Source organism: Bombus pascuorum, chromosome 10, assembly GCF_905332965.1.
Source record: "Bombus pascuorum chromosome 10, iyBomPasc1.1, whole genome shotgun sequence".
Classification (NCBI taxonomy): domain Eukaryota; kingdom Metazoa; phylum Arthropoda; class Insecta; order Hymenoptera; family Apidae; genus Bombus; species Bombus pascuorum.
The window spans coordinates 13955567-13977329 of record NC_083497.1 but is presented as its reverse complement, the minus strand read 5'-3'; the positions used below and the strand labels follow the sequence as shown (position 1 = coordinate 13977329).

At 38.6% G+C, this 21763-nt stretch overlaps 1 protein-coding gene across 2 annotated transcripts in view; it reads left to right on the top strand.

Annotated features, from left to right (window-relative positions):
• LOC132911070 (cGMP-dependent protein kinase, isozyme 2 forms cD4/T1/T3A/T3B) overlaps positions 1 to 21763 on the top strand; it is a 58010-nt gene that overhangs the window by 14911 nt on the left and 21336 nt on the right. The window contains exons 1-2 of one of the 2 annotated variants that reach the window (XM_060967451.1): positions 13717 to 14048; positions 15364 to 15530. In XM_060967451.1, the coding sequence (XP_060823434.1) occupies positions 13771 to 14048; positions 15364 to 15530 (445 nt within the window). In that variant the 5' untranslated portion in view covers positions 13717 to 13770. Of the gene's footprint in view, positions 1 to 13716; positions 14049 to 15363; positions 15531 to 21763 lie in introns of those variants that run through there. The other variant, XM_060967450.1, reaches the window with a different exon arrangement.

Here is a 21763-nt window from a genome sequence, read left to right as displayed (position 1 = left end):
CAGTAACCATAGAAATATACAAAAAATATATAAGATTTGCGATGATAATAGTAAGTTTATTACAATGAAATTACAATAGAAATTACAATAAACTATAATCACTTTTTTTACATCAGCTATAGATAGCTGATAATGTTTATGGTTTCGCTGGACATGTAACTGGATACAACACGATGTAATTATTAATTACATGTCGTGGAAAAGCAATACGTTACGGTTGGCAAGCGTATGTATGGTGGTTTTAGTTCGAGCCGTTTTTAACTTAACGTTATCCTTAAACAGTTCCTTATGAGTCTTAATACCGACTGTATACAAGTCCACCTTCCCCGAAATCATCCTATACATTATTAATTACACTCCCTTGGAACTGCGTAGCTATAAATCATCGCACGATTAGCATATCAAACCGAACCTAACTAATCATCGGCGATCCGAAGTCGAAGAATATTTACGGAGGATGGAATATCGTCACGTTGCTAGTGGATGGCCATACAAGGTGCAAAAAGATTTGTATGCCGCCGTGTGGCTTCCTTCGCGTCGGTCTATTCATCCGGAACATGATTCTCGCGTTGGGACTGAACAGAATTTATATGGAAGTCGCCATCGATGCTTGCAAATAATCGGGGCCCTCTGACGCGCGAGATTAAGCCGCGATAATTGGACTATCGCGTCGTCGACGATCGTGTATGTACAGCTTGCTCGAGATTATTTATTGGAACGTGGTACCAGTTGGTATGAGTCACGTGGCTCTATTATCCTCTTCTCCCCGTCCTGTGGAGACGTCTTCTGGATATGTAAGTGGGCCTGAAAATAGCTGCGTTCGTCATGGCCAGTGACGACATCGCACTAGTGGGCCCAGTGGTCGGTTCGGTCTCGTTGGATTTTCTCAGCGATTCGCAAAATCGTTTGCGACTCTGTGCAAAAGTCTTGAATCATCTGTGACAGGCAACCCGTATGGACGACCGTGTCTAATTATATTGGCAAATGTTTCCACATTGTGTCATATCGAAACGAATCTCTATAGGTTTAAATATATACATTTTTTCTACCGTGAGCTACCAGCATTAGAGGTTAACAGGTTTTTGCTTTAGATTTTGCTGTTTAAATATTTACATAACGCTTGATCAGAAGATTAATTTCTTTTTTATAATGTAAAGTAATCTTAGATTTAGAGTCTACATTTTATCTTATAGAATACGTTCTTATATGTGGTAAATCCTCACCTTTCGTGTTAGACGTTAATTTGAACAAGAGAAAAGGATTCTTTTTATTCTTTTTATAGAACAGAATAAAATCTAGTGATAATTTATTATTATTAATCTTTTTAATTGTTAGAAGTTTGAACAAACAACACGATTAATAACGGATGCTCGTGTCTTTTCGATATTGTCCAACGGCTAAAAATAATCTAGAAAACAAGATCACTTTGAATTATCTCTTTGTATCGCATTATCGATTCGTGAGGAGCCAATAGATAAAAAAATCAAGTTCTACGCAAACGGAAACATTCGATTAAATAATGAGCACGCGATCTTAAATGATGAATTGCAAATATATTTAGTGGTAACTTTGATGTACACTGAAAATTATTTTGTCGACAGCAAATATTGTTTTATAGTTCTTCTTAACGCCAGTGGTATAATCGCGACATATTTATACTTGTATAATATCTTACTTCTATTCATCAATAATTTATTTGTAACAAATTTATGCTGCGCAACGACTAATAGATAAATAGTTCAAAGGATTTAGTGAATCACTGTTTATGTCTACGTTTAAACGTCTTTCAGAATACCCCGGGTTTCTTTAAGAAATTATCAATTTATTTTAATATGGAAATCGTGTAATTAATCAACGTTCAGGCGTGATGTAACAGTAGCGAGAAGATATTTCTTGGAAACGATACAAGAAATTTATAAATAATGCACTTTCATCAGATCGCAAACCGGTATCGTAATATTAGATTATTATATTATGAACGGATTTTTATGAATATTCATGTTTCAATAAAACTTGTACGCTAACCGTAAAAATTGATAATTTTTATCTAACGTATCATCTCTGATTGATTAATATTTCTAATAAAAAGTTGAATGACCAAAGTAGATACAGAAACATATTCCTAAATTTGGGAATTTCTCATTTCGTGTATACATTAAAAATTTTTCTTTTATCTTCTTTTTTTTTTTTTTTTTTTTCTTGAAGTCAATGAGCTCGATAAACGTGCTTTATACAGTCGAATTTTGATACCGGCGATATAAAACTCGTCGAAATATAGGAAACATAAGTAATGATTCGCGTTTCGATGTGTCGCTGTGAGAAATCCGTATTTATCTTTTAATATTCCGTAGTTGCCCGTTGGACTATTGGATTTATTAACGTCGATTCAAAGATAAGCTTTAAAAGCTATTCGATGTAATTTCAAGAATCAGAATTTATTTGTTCGGCGTATAAAAACATTTATGAATTTTCGCTCGACGAAGTGCCTCTACAATTCCTTTAATAAAGCGCTCCAAATAGAGTTCTGATTTTAAAGGCTTTGGAAATTTCCAGCCCACCGTAATTCATGCGGTCCGCAGAAGAGAATATACATTGATACCGAATCAATAAATTCGTGAAAGCCAACGTACAACAGGTTGAACCTTCGGCAAGTTTCCATTTACGGATCTTTTTTCGCCTGTCAGAATCTTGCTACGCAGACGTCCAAACTATACGTAGCAGCGTCGGCCCCTAATAAAAGTAATTTTATGGAGCAGGCGAATTAAAATCAAGTTTAATCTTCCGATGTCCTTTATTGATATATGTGCATATAATTCGAACGTTCCACGAACTGCCTCCCTTCGAGAGAAGACACGGGCATAAAGGAAATAGAAAATATAAAATGCTGGGTAAACTCGAGACTTCCTAACGTCGCGCATATCCTAATGGTTAATTAAGCTTACATTGAATTTCCTATTCGTCACCGTCGTTATATTACGGTTAATGAGTTGGTCAGTCCAGACTGTACAAGCCGAACGGGATGAACGAGACGTCGGGAATGGCAGCGGGCCTAACGTGCCAGTGATTTACCGTCCATAAAGTTTCGGAGTTCTATTTTTATCGCCTCCCACCTCGTCTGGAGCGAGAAGAAGCCTCCTTTGCGCTCTTTCTCTGCTTTTACGCAGCTTCCGCTGTGACTGCAGCTTAGAAAGAGAGAAAGAGAGAGAGAGAGAGAAACGAGTAGAGAAAACGAACAGCGAGATAAAGAGAGAAAGACAGACTTCTCTGGCCCACTTGCTGTGACTTGTCTCGTCGAGTCGACTCGTTGCACTCGACTCTGTGTTGAAACCAGTCGAGTGACGTCACGTATAATTAGTTCTTTGATTCTATCTATCTCTTTCTCTCTTTTTCCCCAACCTCTTTCACCCCCTTTCCCCACCCTCGACTCCCCCTGACTCCAGTGTCGTTTTTATCCAACCCAACGAGCCTCCGCCGTTCCTGCTCACAGTGATGTAATTGAATCACTCTAGAAGATTAGCAGTTTTAGATTTTGATAACGACAGTTGCATAATCAAAGCTGTTTTACGAGTCGATAGTTCTATACGTATATACGTTTCAGCAATTTGCGTCAAAAAGAATCAAGATTGCACGATAATCTTAACGTTTCGAGCGTTTTATCGTTTAGAGATATACGTATGTATTGTTTGGCAATCTTTCATCTAGGGACAAATTATCAGAAATTCCCTAGTGTCAACTAACAGAAGCAGAAACATTTTCTCGACACGCTGTTTAACGGGTTAACGTTTCCATATGTTACTCGCAACTATCTACGCTTTCAACACGTGTAAGAGATAAATTTGATTTGTTTTTCGAGACAGAATCGTTAAATAATACCGATTTTCCTTGAAAAGAACAGTTTGGTAAATTGACGTGGAACGACGTTGTCGCGTTGCTGAAAGAGAAACGGTAGAATGGATACGTTCATCAGTTCCGCCGATCATCGCATAGACAGAGAGTTAATTAAACAGGTGTTTTTCCAAGTGCCTACTAAAATGCCATCCGGTTACGCTACTGACTGTCCCACACTGTATGTCTCTACTTGTTTCTGTTTCACCTACAGCGTTCCCTCTTTCCGTCTCGTTCCCGGTTTCGTTCCTCGACTGTTCTCCCCGCCACGCTTATCTCGTCGTGGCTAAAAATAGACCCTGTCACGGCCATCGGCGACATTTTAAAAAGTTAAAGCCGCACAGGCGGCCGGACGACGAGCTTCGAACCAAGCCCACGAACGAACGAATTAGCGCCTCCTCGAGATATCGCCATTGACCAGTGGCGCCTTCTCGCGAGCATATTTCACTTTCTGCTCCTTCACCTGTTGCTCCCTGCAAATTGTGTTTTCGATCGCGCTCCGTCGGTACGCGCGAAATACGTCGTGAATTCTCATCGACCGATTCACTCTACTCTTTCTTTTTCTTTTTTAACTTATTTCAGATTTCCAACCATACAATATGAAAAATAAAACGTTGATATCGAAGTGACTTTTATTCGTTATCTCTTTTTTATAGGACATTTCGTTCTCATAAATATTATATTATCGTACGCAATACATTTAAAGCAAACGGAATACGAGGAGTTTGAACAGCGAAATCATTTATAAAAACCACAATTTTACAGTTTGTCAAGTTAAGTCATTAATATCTAGTTATTTTTATAGATTTCGAAAAGCAAAACAAAACAAACAAAATTTATAAACTATTAGCAGCGGATTATGATTCAGACGAATTTCTCGATGTTATTGATACTATATTTATCGCTATACTATCGATACATCAGGCGATATTTACTCGAAGATAACGTTGCACGCGATAAAAGTTTGACACATATTTATCAACTGAAATATCCGTCACAATAGCTCTGTTTCATAAAAATTTGTTGCACAAGAAAGCTTGATTTAACAACGAACGATCTAATCTGCGTTAAGATGAATGGATGTTATTAACGAAATTAATACACGTGCCTTTTCTTCTTTCCTGACTGATTCAGTTTCATCCAACAAGTAGTAAGTTCGATAAAAACGATTTTTGAAAAAGAAAAAAAAAAAAGATTCAAGTCGTTTGGTCCCATTTTAAATAAAGTTATTCTGTTTCAAGGAGTGTACGAATACTTTCTACACCCATTGTATATGTATGTATTTATGTACATCGGTCCAGTAGATCGAGGTCAAATGGACAGACCTATGAGACGAGAAATTACCTGTGTTCTTTGGCAACAGCCCGGAGACCAAAAGTTACGCAACGTTTTAGAGGTATACGTGTAGGTGGGAGAAGGGAAGTTGTTCCATTTACCCGTGTCACTTTTGCCAATATCTGAAGGGGGGTCAAACTCTGGGGAGATGCCTTGGGCCATGTATCGCCTCGATTCGGCACGCGTTACGAAATTATCCACGAATGTATCCATAAATATCGTAGCATTTCGTACAGTTACACGTGTAACGTATATTACGACATTTGTTGCAAATTGATTTTGTTACATAACTTAGCTTGCTAATATCTTTATATCTCCAAGTTTGATTTATCATTTCAATGTTAAGAACTAGCCGGATCGTCGTAGAAATTTATCAACAATCTGAAATTGTACATTCCTTTTTATTTGCTATTATTTATAGCTTTATTCAATTTTTGAACCGCGTAAGATTTGCATGTGTCATTGGTTCGTCGTCAAGGCTCTTCCCCGTCTTCCGATCACGCTTTTTCTAAGTAGTCGATCAAGGACGTATAACTTATTCGTGCATATTTTATTTCACGCGTCAGAAATATCGCTTTCGCTTTCCAACTTGCTCGACGAGGAAACGGGTTCGTACACTGTTACACTTTTCATGACACGAAAACTTCCACCGTTAATTTCACCATTTTTTTTTTTCGCTTTTCGTGCCATTAATTCCACGCAATGATTAACATTCGCCTCAATTGGCTTCTTCGTGATCTGCGACTCGAGTATAGATTTAGTATCAAATTTGTCAGTGCCAACGGAAGAAGAAGAGTTTACAACGTATTAGCGAATGTACTACTGTATTAGTAAAGCTACTTGTTGAATAAATGCAAGAGGAAAATGAGAGAATAGGGAGAAAAGGCGGAGAATAAAAATATACGAAAAGAGAAACATAAATATACTAGAAAGAAAAACTGAAAGAACTTGCTATAAAACAGGAATTCCTACGAAATACAAGAAATTCCACGATCATTCGGTGACCGAAAGAACAGCAAACGTGTTAAAAATTGTAACATCGGCTCATTAACCGTTTGATTAAACGCAAAGTTTTTAACAAAAGATGTCACTCGATTTAAAAAAACGTAACATTCCTGGAGATAGCGTGGGCTATCGAGAAGTTTGGGAAAACTTTCGCTGGGCTGGTCGTGTCGGTAACGTCCTGGTAAAAATTTAAGTTCCAGTCCGCCTGTGGTAGCGGCTGATTGGAAAATGACGTGGATTCCAAGCGCGCGCTGGAATCGCACAAAGAAGGGTTGGCAAAGTCTGGCGAACAAAGGCGAACGAAAGCTGGGAAGAAGCGCTTTTATCTGAATATCGTTTCCGAGAGCAACGAACTTGGACGCTAAGCCGATTCCAGCCGCGTTCGTTCGATATTCACACGCGTTTATCGCGTGGAATCGCTTCGCGTCGCAATAAAAATAGTCAATGTTTTCATTAAAACCGTTATCGTATATACGTATCTGTTCGTGCAATGGGCCGATGCACTGGTTAAACCGTTTGAAAACGAATCGATTTGCTAGCAGCTTTGGTGTAATACGCGTATTACGGTTTAATCGTCCGTGAAGGTGCAACACGTTTGCCGCTTCAACAACTGTGACAAGAATACGACCTGCGGTGGGTGAACTCTTCGCCGTTGATCTTATCGTAAAAAGAAACGCCCTGCTGCTCGCGATGACTCTGTATCTTCGTCGGAATCGACTGGTAACGATATCGTAGGGACGTTTATAAGGAGAAAAATAAATCTTTTTTCTTTGGTACAATTAAAATCTTATGAATTTAGTATAATTTCTACCTTTGAGCTATTCTCGCTCTTTCGATATAAAAGAGCAGCATATACGTACCTTTAAGTTTATTCAATGACCTACGATGTTAGTTACAGATTAGCATTTTCGTTTCGATCGTTGACTCGTACAATAGTTTCATTGATCGAACGTCCCTTTGCATTTGACTAGACCAAGTTGGCAGTGTATCAAGTTCTTTTATCCGATAGAATGAAACGATGAAAGCAAGCGAATCATACGACGGAATTGCATATCTAAATTTAAAACACGTTTTATGGTCGAACATCCAGTTTACAGCAGGATCCTGCGATAAATTCTTTCTTTAGCGAATTTAGCATCCAACAGTTTGATCCAACCTTGGCCGTCGATTAAGGCGGCACGAGGGCGGCTAAGTATGTTTCTAATTGGCCATTGGAAAATTTTAATACGCGTACCAATATTTTATCGCGTCGTTTCATCGACTACTCGAATCTATCTAATGTCATTACCGTGACGTTTGACGCATTAATAATTGTGATTCGATCATGGGTAATGGGAGATCTTTACTTATTTCTGCTGAAAGATCTTGTCCGTTTCTCTGTTTCGGACCTCCAATTTCGGAATTTCCATGTTTTTCAAATGAAATTCCATAGGTCTACGCCAATGTCCGATCGCAACGGATACGTCTCGCGCACGAGATTAATTTAACCGTTTTATATTAAGGACCACGCCTCCTCGTTTCAACGTTTGACGAAGTAAATCGACGAACCCCGATACTGTATCCTCGGCGATTCGACAACGAGATCCGCAGAAGAAACGATCGGTGAAATGAAATTTCCATGGCTTTCGAAAGAGAAGGAAATTGATACTTTGGTAAAATGTAAAAATATGCAAAGCCGCAAAGAAGATCACACGGAGCGAATTGCTGGCCGATCAAAGGTGCTCGCAAAGCGATGTCGGATTTCAGCTAACATCCCTCGGTGACCATTTGTGCGGCTGCGCAGCCGCGATTACGAAACGGAAATGCGAAGGTTTCGGTGGACGCCGTTTAAATAATTCAAACGGGACGTCCCGCAATGGTTGGACGGTGTATTCGCAAGATCGTGGACTACGTGCAAACAAACAAACGAAACAAACGATCGTCTCGTCGTATTGCGTGGTGGATACGGTTTCGAGAAACGAGGCAAGGTCTCGTTTCGAGACCACGTACATCCTCGTCGGAACAGTGCCAGCGTTTTTCTCCAAAGCACGGGGTTTATGAAACGCAAATTCTACTCTTTATGGACAACCGTGTCCAGCACTCGCGATTAGAAGTCGTGACTGGCAATTATGAATCATTTTTAGCTCTGTAATTTGGAACGAATGTCGTAGGATACAAATTTCTCTGTTTAATGTCTTGAATGGCATAGGTCCATGGGTCATGGGAATTTCAACGGGTATTTTATAGTCGATAGCCGTAGTCGTTAAACGATACTACGCGGCAAACACTGATATTCCACCGTAATACTTTAATTTTGCTAATAATTTAGGAGAAAGAACGTATCTGGTTCTTGATCGAGCAAACTGTTTACTTTAGCAAGATATCGAGCGTAAAAAATTGTCTGGCGACGTTAGAAAAGCAACAAAACTTTGCACCTGAATATAAAAGACAGATACATATAGATGTATATTTCTAAAAATGGTAACGAGCAATTATACTCGCCTGCCTAATCGTTCGTGTAGTATAGAACCAATAATGGCCTAGAAGCAGTAATTTCTTGTCAATGATTTTCTTCGGTGTTTCGTAAGGAAAAAAAAAAACAATGAATAATTGCTCGGTTATTATGGACTTACGAAATCGCAATATACAATTCGCTGCTATATGTTAATTGCGCATATTATATAAATTGTAAAACCAAAGAACGTTGCCCCTGTGTAAAATCTTGTCATTTATTTATAAAATATTTATATTTAACGAATTTGTAGCGAAAAATCCTTAGACGATAATTATAATCGAGTCCGTAAGATAATAATTATAATTTATATTCATAAATTAGCATAAAATGAAAATAATAATTGTAAGATATCTATCTTCGTTTCAAATTTGTCCAAACCTAAAATTAAATACCTAAACTTAGTTCTAATCTAAACTGTCGTCCATCTATAACTCAGCGACACTTGCAATTAGTCGAGAGTTAATGATAATGCTATAGATACTATTAATAATCTTTTTTATTTATCGTACACGTGATACACTATAAATAGAAATCTCGTGCTTGCGAAGCAGCGGTCGGGAAACGATGCGTTGCGATTGTGGTATTCACGCGAAAATGATAGATTGGTTAATGATTCCTTCGCTCGCTGGTATTAACGGCCTGATATCTTCTTTTTACGAAAATCATTAAAAACCCTCGTTTCCTTGCCAGCGTTGTTCTAAAAATAGAGGGATATGTTGTATCATTTGTGTCACTGCTCGTACGAGAGAGGCATTCTAATTAAGCCATCGATCTTGTCCCCTGTACTGGTTTTTGAAACAGCCTACTGTGTGATGTAACACAGTATAATAGTTTGTTCTTTCCTATTATAATACCACATGGAGTAGATACGTACCATTTCTTAAGTCGTGTATCAACTTATGTTTTTTCCCTGTTATACAACTTAAATACGTGCGTGTACGTTCGCGTTTCTTGTATCTTTTTAAAGCATGTTTTAACATGGAACTGCTATCCCTAACATCTTTATACGCGTATAATAATTAAACAATTTTTCCAATTTTTTCATAACGGTATTAATGTTTTTTTATAAGAATTGTTACGTCTTTGGTATTTTTGGAGTCGGTAACCTTTCAGTCACTCTCTCTGCTCCTGTCAGTGTAAAAATAAACGAAAGAAAATGAGGTGCGAAGAAAATCGCGCGCATAACTGAAACGTGACAGGCAACGACGTCAAATGAATTTTTTAACCGTTTGATACGTGATCATAGACATACGTGTAAGGTGTGTTCCTTCCATGTCACATGGCGCCATAGAGGGTGGACGATGTAGCGACTCGTTGCGACTGCAACGATCCCTTTGCATTCCTCGGCGTAGTTTCGGTCGCGTCGATCGAAATCGGTCGGGAAAATCGGTGAAATTGCCCGAAAGAACAGATTGGTTCGCCGTGAAGGCTGATCACGAATGCTAGACGAGCGATAGGCTAGGTGAAAGGGGACTTTTTTCGAAATACGTCGCAGCCAGGTCGACGTGCTGACTGCTAGTTTCACGTGTGTACGCTACTAGCGCGTTCTGTGTTCGAGGAAGCGCGAGTCGCGATTATATCTCAAAAATAGACCGTGCGCGAACTCGAGTTGCTCGTTAGTCTCTCGCCCTACGCGATCGTAGTCTCTTCGGCTTGGTCCTTTCCGACCAGTTTCGCGTTCAACGTCTGAGATGTAGTTTGCACCTTCTCGGTACATACGTCGCATCTGTATCTATAGTTCATACGTCGTTTTCTCAGTTAATTTAATAAACAGTGGCGATAGTGTAACGTATTTGATGTATGAAATCACAAAGTATTCGAAATCCTTGTTTCTCGTCCTTACGAGCGACGGTGGTTGGAGTAAAGTAACGCGGATTTCAAAATCATAGAAGATACGATATTTGTAGATTTTTGTCGATTAATCCAACGAATAACGTCGTTAGCGTGGACTTGTGCGGATTTAAACGATTGACCTAGTTATTCGTCGATTACCTTTAACGAACAAACTAAATCGTTCGCGTGAAACAAACGAAATAATCAACGACAAATCGCATCGTTCTACGTTGCTTAAATTAAATAAATAATCGCGTTTTATATCCAAACATTGGTCAATTTCTGCGTCAAATACGTCGTGAAATATGGTAAATGGAAAGTACCACGAATTAATATCGATTAATCTACATCAATGATCTACTAATTTGATCTTAATTCGAGTCGCGTATAAACTTATTGCATTTCATTAAAAGAAATTAAAGACAAATTTGCAACGGAACACAATGGCTACTTACGATCCAGAAATTTGATGTTAAGAGTCGAATTAGAAATTTCTCTGCCCTTGGCATTCGATCGTTAATCACGGGCACGGAATATCACGTCGATTCCCAGGCCACCATTAAATAGACATTAGCTACGTTTCATTATTAACGTATAATTAAGACAGTGCCTTTTTTACATCCGACCTCACGCTAATCGACGGTCATCGTTCACGGAGCATCGAGTTCTTTCGATCAAATCTACGGCCTTTCTTGTCATTTGGACGGAGACTCTTGCAAGTGACGGTTCTACGACCAAGCCATTATCATTCGCGATCGATCGAACAAATCGATATCTATACACATATATAATTCCGTGTATATACACAGCTATTAAATTTGATGTTAGTGATATTTATTTGTAAATTGTTCGAACGATCGAGCACTCGGTGGAAGAATGGTACGATTGCGCCATTTTATAATTTTAAGTTCTTGCGTTCGGAAGTGTTCGGTATTTTTCGAATAAAGAGGAGAAGGACAAAGTGTATCGTATGGAGAGAAAATTTGTTTAAAAGTTATGTAAATTTCGCGAACGTTGTTAATAATTTGTCACGATAGTATCAGAGAGGTGATTACCGTGACTCGTGGGGTTTTGTGCGAAAATAGTGATACTTTGTATAAAGACAAAGATAAAGATAAGGTAGCTGCCTTAAAAATAACGTTAGCGTCGTGGACATCGTCGAGAGTCATGAAATTTTCTTTGTTATAAATTTCAATCGATAAACTTATAATACAAATAATAATATTACTATGAAATGAACGTAATATAAATTTCTATAAACGATTCGTTACCATTGCAATTTTCTTTCGCTGTATATTTATCGATTGTTAGTGCCTAAAATATTTTCTATCGTTTAGCGGACACGACGTTTCGATATAATATACGAAGTGACTGGAAACGTTGCTACTTCACGGTGATAAAGATCTTTATTATTCGCGTTATTATTTTGTCCCTATCTCTATTGAAAATTATTCCCGCGATAATCTTATTCCACTTGTATCTTTTACAAGAAGAAACGATTTTAGCCGTATAGAAATATACCTACGTGTACGCTTCTACAAACTTGGACTCATCGAGTAGAGAATCCTAAAGATCGAAAACTTGGAACCAATTGCTTCGTTGGTATTGGCGATTCGTTGATGAATTAACATGGACCAGTTGGTTTTTTCTCGAATGATTTCAAAACAAACCGTTCGTTTCTAATTCTAATTGAGAAAGAATGCTTGCTAAAGACAGACAGTCGCTAATGGTGTCGATCATTGTTATTCCGTTCTTATTTTCGAAAGTGTTATGCCTACGTACCTACCTCGGTTCTATCGAGATGCTCAAGAACGCCTCGACGTTTGAAATTGCCATTATATAATCGCGATACCTAACATCGTGCTTGAACAAATTGATGCAAAAGGTAAAAAATACGCTGTCCAATAAAACAGTCAATTTTTTCGTTACACAATCTTTTTTAAAGATGATTACGTAACACGTTATTATAGTAACTTATAGTTTCTCGTTGTTTAACGTAAACCTGATTTCGTAGAAACATTTGCTTAGGTGAAAATGCTAATTGCATTTCTTTCGTCTACTTTCGATTTAAAGGACGACGAATTTTCTATCGTTCTGTTTTAATAACAATTAACTGTTCCACTGTATTTACGAAATAATCGAGAATTATTATATCTTTGATGGAATCGTTGGAAGCAACGGAGGTAGCGTAATTATTAGAACAATATCTAAAATTTACACTTATCGGTGTTCGATTTTAAGATAATATACAACACGCGTCCACACTCTCTCAGCTGTCGGAGTCAATGTCAGTTTTAAAATAGATCGTTATCTCGAACGGGGATTCTAAGTAGATCAATCGATTTCTAACACTCTACTTCTAATAATCTTGTGTAATTTGCGTTTCAGTCCAAGTATGTGTCTATCGTGTGAATCGTACGTTTCTAATTCATCTTCACCGGTAGAAATTCAATCTACTTAGCTTTCGGTTGCTTTTGATAGCAATAGCATAGATAGTAGAAACAACATTTGAAAAAGATCATGTAGTCGAAAAAGGCTACCGTCTCGTAATCAGCTGTGTAATCGTAAAAGACGGATGGAATTGTTAGGTATCGTTTTCAAAGCGTGATACGTGTTAGAAAGTAGGAGAGTATATTGCAATAAGTGCGCTTATCTTATTGTTAACAGGTATACGATTTAAATTCGCTTCGTATCGCCGTTGTTTAAACAGATAGCTATCTTCGAAGATATAATATATCGGAGTTTCGATTGTTTGACGATACTTTTGCTTTCTAAAGATCTATATTTAGATTAAAAGTACCTTTCCATACACTTGAGATGGAATAACTCTCCCAACGATCGAACACCTTTGAACGTTCGAATCTTGCCAATCCGGCAGAGCAAACGTTCGTTTCAACCCTCGGGAATCGTAAAACTCGAACATGTAAAGAACGAACGCTTGAAAAAGAAAGGAGAAGATTCGATGATGAACTGTCGTTGAACGAAACGTTGTCGGATAAAAGATATTTTAATGAAAAGGCAAGGGGAACTTTTTAAAAATTGCAACGCGTACTAAAAATGGTCCAATGAGAAACAGAAACCAGCAGTGGAAGTGGAAGTACAAGGACCGTCGAAGATAGAGCACATCGGAATCTCGGTGTATATCAACTGCGAGAGGAAAATCTCAAGAACAGACGAATCTCAATTGAAGCGAACGTCAGTCGGAAATCTTTCTGATCATGGATTCGATACGAGATCTGAAACGATTATTGTACGAGAGAACACAAGCTCTTAGACGTCGCGACGATGTAATCGAGATACTCGAGAAAGCATTGGAAGAACGGGACGCCACTATTCGTTACCTTCAAAACGAGATCGACAAGTTCCGGCAAATCGTCGATTTCAGTTTGGCCTCTGGCGCTATCGGGCCGGGCCAGAGATCCAAAAGACAGGCAATTTCAGCTGAACCACTTACCAAAGACACCCGGGTAATCGTCAAGTTTCAGAAACCGCAAAGGTACAGAATTCGTCACTTTTTGTTTCGTTGTAACGCGACTTTCAGCTACTTATTGCAGTGTATCAAGGAAAAGTTATCGTCTAAGATTTATCTGTATCGAGTGTAGAACAAACAACGACACGGTAGACTCCCTCTTGAACTGATTTTTAACTCCCTGTTTAACCATATTATCGTTGAAAGGAAAAAACGTTTCACGTTATCGCGAAGGAAACTGGCACGGTTCCTCGTGTTAAAGCGTCGATGGTTGATCCGTCTAGTGGAACGTATTCGATTCGAAATTTCATACTGATATTGCACTCGTCTATCATTGTTATTGATTCGAAGGCCATACACAGAGAGATCGATGACTCAACGATCACCGTACAACGTATCGTTAAGAGTGAAATTTGGTCGTTGCTTGTGCAATTTCGAGCCATGGTTTCACCTATACAAATCGCATTCACCGCGAAACTACGTGACAGGGTGTTACATTCGGCATACTTTTAATTCACGACACGTGGCTTCGTTAACTTTACCCGTGTTGTTTCTTAACTAGCCTCTTTCATCGACGACTCTGTTCGATCGGTCGTAGGTAACACTCGTGCAACTTTCCAAACGCTGTATTCTTGAAACTTTCCATTGTTCTATCGGAGCGCTTAAGCATTTAGAAAACCACGATTTTGTCGCAAAGTAACATTGAAAAATTATCTTGCTTCGCGATTGACACGCACTTTTACGCAAAATAACGAATAAATTCCAAACACGACTGTTTTATCAGAATTATTTATTAGACGAGTCGCACGTAGGATAATAAGCTTTGCTCTCGCAACACGATTAGTATGGAAGGAAAAAAAAGTTAGAATAAGTCAGTCAGGAAGAAGTCGTAGAAATCTTCGTAGCAATTTTCGTATTAAATGTCTACGTAAGACGTTTAACGTTAAGGATATGACGTTACGATGGTAATACTCGCGTTTATTTTGCAAGTGCAACATCAAAAGTACCGAATCGTGTTTATCACGGTGCACCTGTTACAGGCCATAAGTTGTTTACTGAACAAGTATGCAAGAAGATAGCCTGGTATACGTCAAACACTTTTTGCGTTTATTTAGAGTGGCGATAACGCTTTTTATTTTACTTTTTATTTTATCTTAATTTTCAGTTCTATTCTTATCGATTATTCGGATTTAGTACCGCGATCTAACGGATGAACATTCATCGGAATTTATAAACTTTTTCTTCTTCTTTTTTCCCAAATCAGCCTTGTTTCTAATAATCTTCTTACGATTAAAAGGGAAACCTTCGACAAAACGATGTCTGACTGTTTCTTCCTTCGTAGGTCTCGCGATCTCATCAAAGCAGCCATTTTGGATAATGACTTCATGAAGAACTTGGAGCTGACGCAAATCCGCGAGATCGTGGACTGCATGTATCCTGTTACCTTCTCGGCGGGTTCAACCATCATTCGCGAAGGAGATGTTGGGTCCATCGTGTACGTTATGGAGGGTGAGTCACACAGACCTTTCCCTTGTCCAGAATGATATTCTTTCGCGAGTATCGTAGTTGGAAAACGTAAGAAATATCGATCCGATTTATTTGGATATATATTTTAACAATCGGTCGAAATAAAATTGAAAGAACGTCGAGCCGAAAGGATTTCGTCGTACAGCTCGCGCGAGTAATTCCAGTCGAACGCAACCGACTCGTTGGAGGAAACTGTGCGCGATTACGCTTTTCCATGCGTTCCGGTTATAAATAGTTGGCCATGCTTTAACGAGTATAGGCGGAAAATCGTCGTCTCCGACGAAGGGGCTTCGCGAACGACGGAATCACGATGGCTGTTGATCTTTCTCGCGCCGTGCAATTTCAGTTTATTCGCCGAGTCAGGCAAGTCGAGGTCGATCGTTGTTCCCTGCGGCCGCATAGCGTACCGTTATGCCCTCTTGCGTCGCCGCACGAAAATTTCTTCGCCGTTTTGCCTACACACTGCCCGTCCTATTGTTTTCCACGTGGAAAATCGATAACATCTGCAACCGTTGTAATCATAAACGAGCGTTAGAGTTCCTTGCGATTTTAAGTTTGGAGGAAATTTTAATTCGACGTTCGATGAACTCTATCGTATTGCGAATATATCCAAGTACGTCGGAACAAAAATATCATCCGTTTTCTTTGTTCGATAGAGTTGCCATTTGATTGGCAAGAATCTGCGACCGTTTTAATCATAAACGAGCGTATGGAGTTCCTTGCGATTTTAAGTTTGGAGGAAATTCTAATTCGACGTTCGATGAACTCGATCGTATTGCGAATATATCCAAGTATGTCGGAACAAAAATATCATCCGCTTTCTTTGTTCGATAGAGTTGCCATTTGATTAGCGAGAATCTGCAACCGTTGTAATCATAAACGAGCGTATAGAGTTCCTTGCGATTTTAAGTTTGGAGGAAATTCTAATTCGACGTTCGATGAACTCTATCGTATTGCGAATATATCCAAGTACGTCGAAACAAAAATACTATCCGCTTTCTTTGTTCGATAGAGTTGCCATTTGATTGGCGAGAATCTGCAACCGTTGTAATCATAAACGAACGTATAGAGTTCCTTGCGATTTTAAGTTTGGAGGAAATTCTAATTCGACGTTCGATGAACTCGATCGTATTGCGAATATATCCAAGTACGTCGGAGCAAAAATATCATCCGTTTCCTTTGTTCGATAGAGTTACCATTTGATTAGCGAGAATCCGCGATCGTTGTAATCATAAACGAGCGTATAGAGTTCCTTGCGATTTTAAGTTTGGAGGAAATTCTAATTCGACGTTCGATGAACTCTATCGTATTGCGAATATATCCAAGTACGTCGGAGCAAAAATATCATCCGTTTCCTTTGTTCGATAGAGTTACCATTTGATTAGCGAGAATCCGCGATCGTTGTAATCATAAACGAGCGTATAGAGTTCCTTGCGATTTTAAGTTTGGAGGAAATTTTAATTCGACGTTCGATGAACTCTATCGTATTGTGAATATATCCAAGTATGTCGGAACAAAAATATCATCCGCTTTCTTTGTTCGATAGAGTTGCCATTTGATTGGCGAGAATCTGCAACCGTTGCAATCATAAACGAATAGAGTTCCTTGCGATTTTAAGTTTGGAGGAAATTCTAATTCGACGTTGGATGAACTCTATCGTATTGCGAATATATCCAAGTACGTCGGAGCAAAAATATCATCCGTTTTCTTTGTTCGATAAAGTTGCCATTTGATTAGCGAGAAACTTTCAATAAATTCGCTTTAATCCCGCAAACCATGCAACGCGTGATTCATCGTTCTTTACAGGAACCGAATGATTCAAGCTTCTTTGCCTTTTCTTCCGAAAAACCGGTTCCCATAGCGGTAGTTATAAATAAAATGTTACTGAAAATACTCCGCATTCTTTGCCAACGATAAGAATCAACCTCCTATTTAAGCAAATTTCGCTCTATATCCGACGAACTCGGCTTAAAATATGCTAATATTTTCGAAATTTCAAACTAGCGAATATATTTTCTGGAATTGCGATGAAAGTATAATAAAAATACGATGTATTATAAGCATTACTCTCCATCGTTAAGTAGAATAGTCTATTAATAACTTTGAACCACCTTTCTCTTCTCTTTCTGCTTTTTTCTTTCGAACAAATTTTAAAAGTTTCGAAAATTAATTCTCCAGTCGGCAAACAATACACGATTTCACTTTACATCGAAAGTAAATTACATATGTACGTAACGAGAGAAATTATCGCGATACGTACGAATATAAATATTTAAAAATAGATTTTTAACGTTCTCTAATTCGATCCAATGACTAGTAATAATTTTCTTATGAATTTCGAATATTCTATGTCGATGGCGCGCTGGTATAACGTTGTCGGTTGAAATTGCGTTGAAAATTTTCTCCTTTTCAACAAATATTTTACGTCGTAACAAAATCTGTTTCGTACCTACCACGTAAGCTAGCCTCGCAACGAGCGATCGTAGTTGACGAATTTGTATTTTTTCACATCGGGCCATTTCATACGAGTATTTTATTATAGTCGTACAAAGAAGCTTCATTCTTGGCGAAATTTCCTTTTACTTCCGGTGCTGGTTGAGCGCATTCAGACACGATTTGCGCAACCAACAACGATACTACAATTAAATTCGAATGCAATGGGTCACGTGCAACGTAATAACGCGAATTTTTACGTGTAATAGCCACGATTAAGCCAACTGTGTAAACGTGTAACGTTTAACGTCAAGTCGCGTAACGATTGCGCAAATAATTACGAACACGAGTCTCTTCAACAGGAAGAGATTCAATGATTATACAGCATAGAACGGTGTATTTATAGCGATAGTATCTCTGGTCAATTTATTAATTAAAATGAGGATTTTCTTTGGAGGAAGAGCCGACCAATTTCGGGGCAATTAATTCCTTCCTCGCTTCTCATCATTTTCTTTCGTACATTCCTTCCAATAATTATTACATTAATTAATCTGCAAAATAAATGTAATATATTAAATCGGTCTATAATAAATCGATTGTAAGACTATAAGAAGCTATTTGGTAATTTCCTCCCTATTTTGTGGCTGGTTTTTAAATTATTTAAGATGTGATGTTTCGATAGAAACGAAATAGAAAATAAATAGTTTCATCCAATGACGAAGGATGAGAACCACTGGCCTTTCTCTCGGAAGTTGGTGTACCGTGATAGCATAGTAATTAAAAAATACAACGGTTATAATGTATTTATAAAACAAAATTGTTTCGTGTCATTTTGTGACAAATCGGAAGTATCTGTGAAACGAAGCGAGCATAATCCGCCTGACGGAAACGTGTAAACCAAATCCATGTTTCACTCGCATATTATCACCAGCATAACGTCATGCGTATAATTTTACGTACCTATGTAACTATACGTAACTTCTCGGACACTGCTATGATCGTAATCGTAACAATAGTAGGATCCATTTTAATTGTGTCACAGCAAATCCGTAATTCTTTTAGATGGTTTTTAATGATCGAATTTAGATAAAAATACCTGCTAAAATAGCATGGTTGGTACTTTGAGGCTAATTTCAAATTTTCAAACGATGACCGATTTAGATTTTTTGCTCGTTGTTGCTACGTACCGGTAGATAATGGAGAGAAAACGAGACCCGTATACCTACAAATTGAAGGTAGATTTTTAAAATTTCGAATCATATAATAAGCTTATTCTATCTTCGATTGAATTTTAATCGCGATGAATTATATACGATATACTTTCTAACGTTAAACTTTCTCTTATAACACTTTTAGCGTAAGTTTAAATTTTGTTCGTGCCGTTGGCAAAGAGAACGAAATCTGTAGGTTAATCGCTTTGCAAGGATTCCTCTTGGTACAATAGTCTCGTTAAACAGCGTACATGCCGAATCGATTAAAGTTTATACGTAAAACTAGAAACTTTTGTGCGTATGAATAAAATATATGAAATTACAGCGATAGAAGTGAAATGTGGTGGTAGGAAAATCATAACGATTAGAGTAAATTGAGAGGGACGAGCAAATGAAAGTGTGAATTAACCATGTATTAGCGATAGTTTTTAGTATCTGACATGGAGGAAACTCGACCATTTCCACGATAATTTAAGTAAAATCTTAACGGTAAAATTATATTACAAGTTGTTCACTTGGTAATAATTTGCATGAAATTATTTTTTTATCCGAACCTTAGCAATCATGTGCATCGCGGGATAATAAAATCGTGAGTCATCGTTATAGCAGTAAGGAGAGTAGATTTAAATGTAATAACGGGACGTGTACTTTTAAATATATGTATAGAAAACATAGAGAACATCGAACGTAATATTAACGTCTGTCATATTTCGCAAGATACGTGTTATTTTAGAAAATTTAGTTGTCACGCGTGTTACTCTTTGCTTATGGAGAACCGTTTCGTCTTGAAGCAAATTTGCAAATTAAAAATTACGTCGACGCGAGGCGTAGAATCGAAGCAAAAAGAAAGAAAGTTAGAATTTCAAGAATTGCTTGAAAAAGAAAAGGAAGATACAAGAAGAAAAAGAATTAATTACATCGGGCTTATTAGAGAAATCTACCCGCGTTAAAAAGCAAAATGTAAAGCATTCCACAAATGGGAAATAATGACACGATGAGAAAAATGAAGGAAAGGGGAATACGAAGCCGAGGAATCGAGCGCAAAACGCGAGAAACAGTTCCAACCAAGATTGCTCCACTTTTGCTCGTAGTGTTTCCCACTTGTTCTCGCAATTAGGCTATGTTATTTCATTGCGATTTACGAAAGATAAACGAGTCGATTCAGGGGAAACGTAATTGGTGCATCGTTTCCGATCGTTCGTTCGTCGTTGAACTTGCGTGCTAACAATTACGAGACAAACGGACAAAAGGAAACCGCGAGACAGGTATTTCTCGAAGGATAATGGGAAAAGTTCCAGTCGATTCGCGTATATCTCCGTGATATATCCGTTTCTTCTCTTTTTATATAATTCGATACGAATCTGCAATGTCACACGCAATATGGTTGCCTCTTAATGGAATTAGTCGTGGAATTTCATGTCACCAAAACGAAGAATTTGAACGCGAATGCTCGGAGCGCATCGGCTGACACAACAAATATGCGATATCTAGTCTTTTACTACCTCAATTATATCGTACAAGTTGATAAGAGTATCTTGCAGTATTCTCGAGTCACCCGATATACTTGTACATACTTACGTGGGAGTGGTCGCGTCGAGGGCAATCGCATTCGCCTGAGAACCACTGTCCTTTCTCTCGCTAACAGCGAACTGGTGGGGGGATTGGCAATCGGAGGGGAAGGGAGTTTCTCGTGCACGCTCTTTGCGGGCGTACTTTTCACCAGTCGCGAACGCTGTCAGTGAGCGTCAGTCTCGAAGGAGTGGTCCTGCCTGTATCCTCGTTCGCCACAGGATCCTTCTTTGTGAAAACATCGTTCGCTCTTACTCCTCTTACATTTGCTCGCACTTTTCTCTACGAGATCCAAGTCGTTTTCGTCTCGTCGTCGAATAACCATCGAAATTTCTTTGTCGATAAAACCGATCGATCCAAGTGGAAACGCGAGTGAAGACGGAACCGTGATTTCATTGTCCATCGGATCTCTTGCGCAAGCAACCGATCTATCGATCCGGTCGTCGTGTGTCTTCTACGTGACTTGTTGAGAAAACAACGTTCTTCGATCTGAAGCACCGAGGAAACTTGGGTTTTCATCTATCAGAGTTAACGAGTTTTAGGTACAGGAACAATGAAAAGTGACAAAGCTGAGAACGATAAGATTTAAGCGGAGAAGTACGCGAGATAGATTCGAGGCGGAGAGAAAGATCGAACCGTTTACCTGTCATTGCGGAATCGAGAGATCCGATTTGTATCGGAAGGAATCGAGCCGGAACTAAGAATAGTAGCGCGTCATTGTTCTGCTTCGTGACAGACCTGGAATTAGCCGCTCGAAAATCGCGCAACTCGCAGTTTTCCATCGCTGCCGGCTGTCGTTTGCGCGTTGTCTCGAAGCATGAACCGGCGGGGAGTCGCTGGAACTTTTCGACGGATGCTGAACTCGTCGATTCGTTCCGAAAGCAATCCAGGTAGTTCTCAGAGACACGTGTTTCCTAGCGTTTTCTATACGACTCGAAAACGCTCGACCTTTTAAGAGTTCGACAGTTCTGACTCGAAGGGCTGTTGCAAAGTCAAACGGAA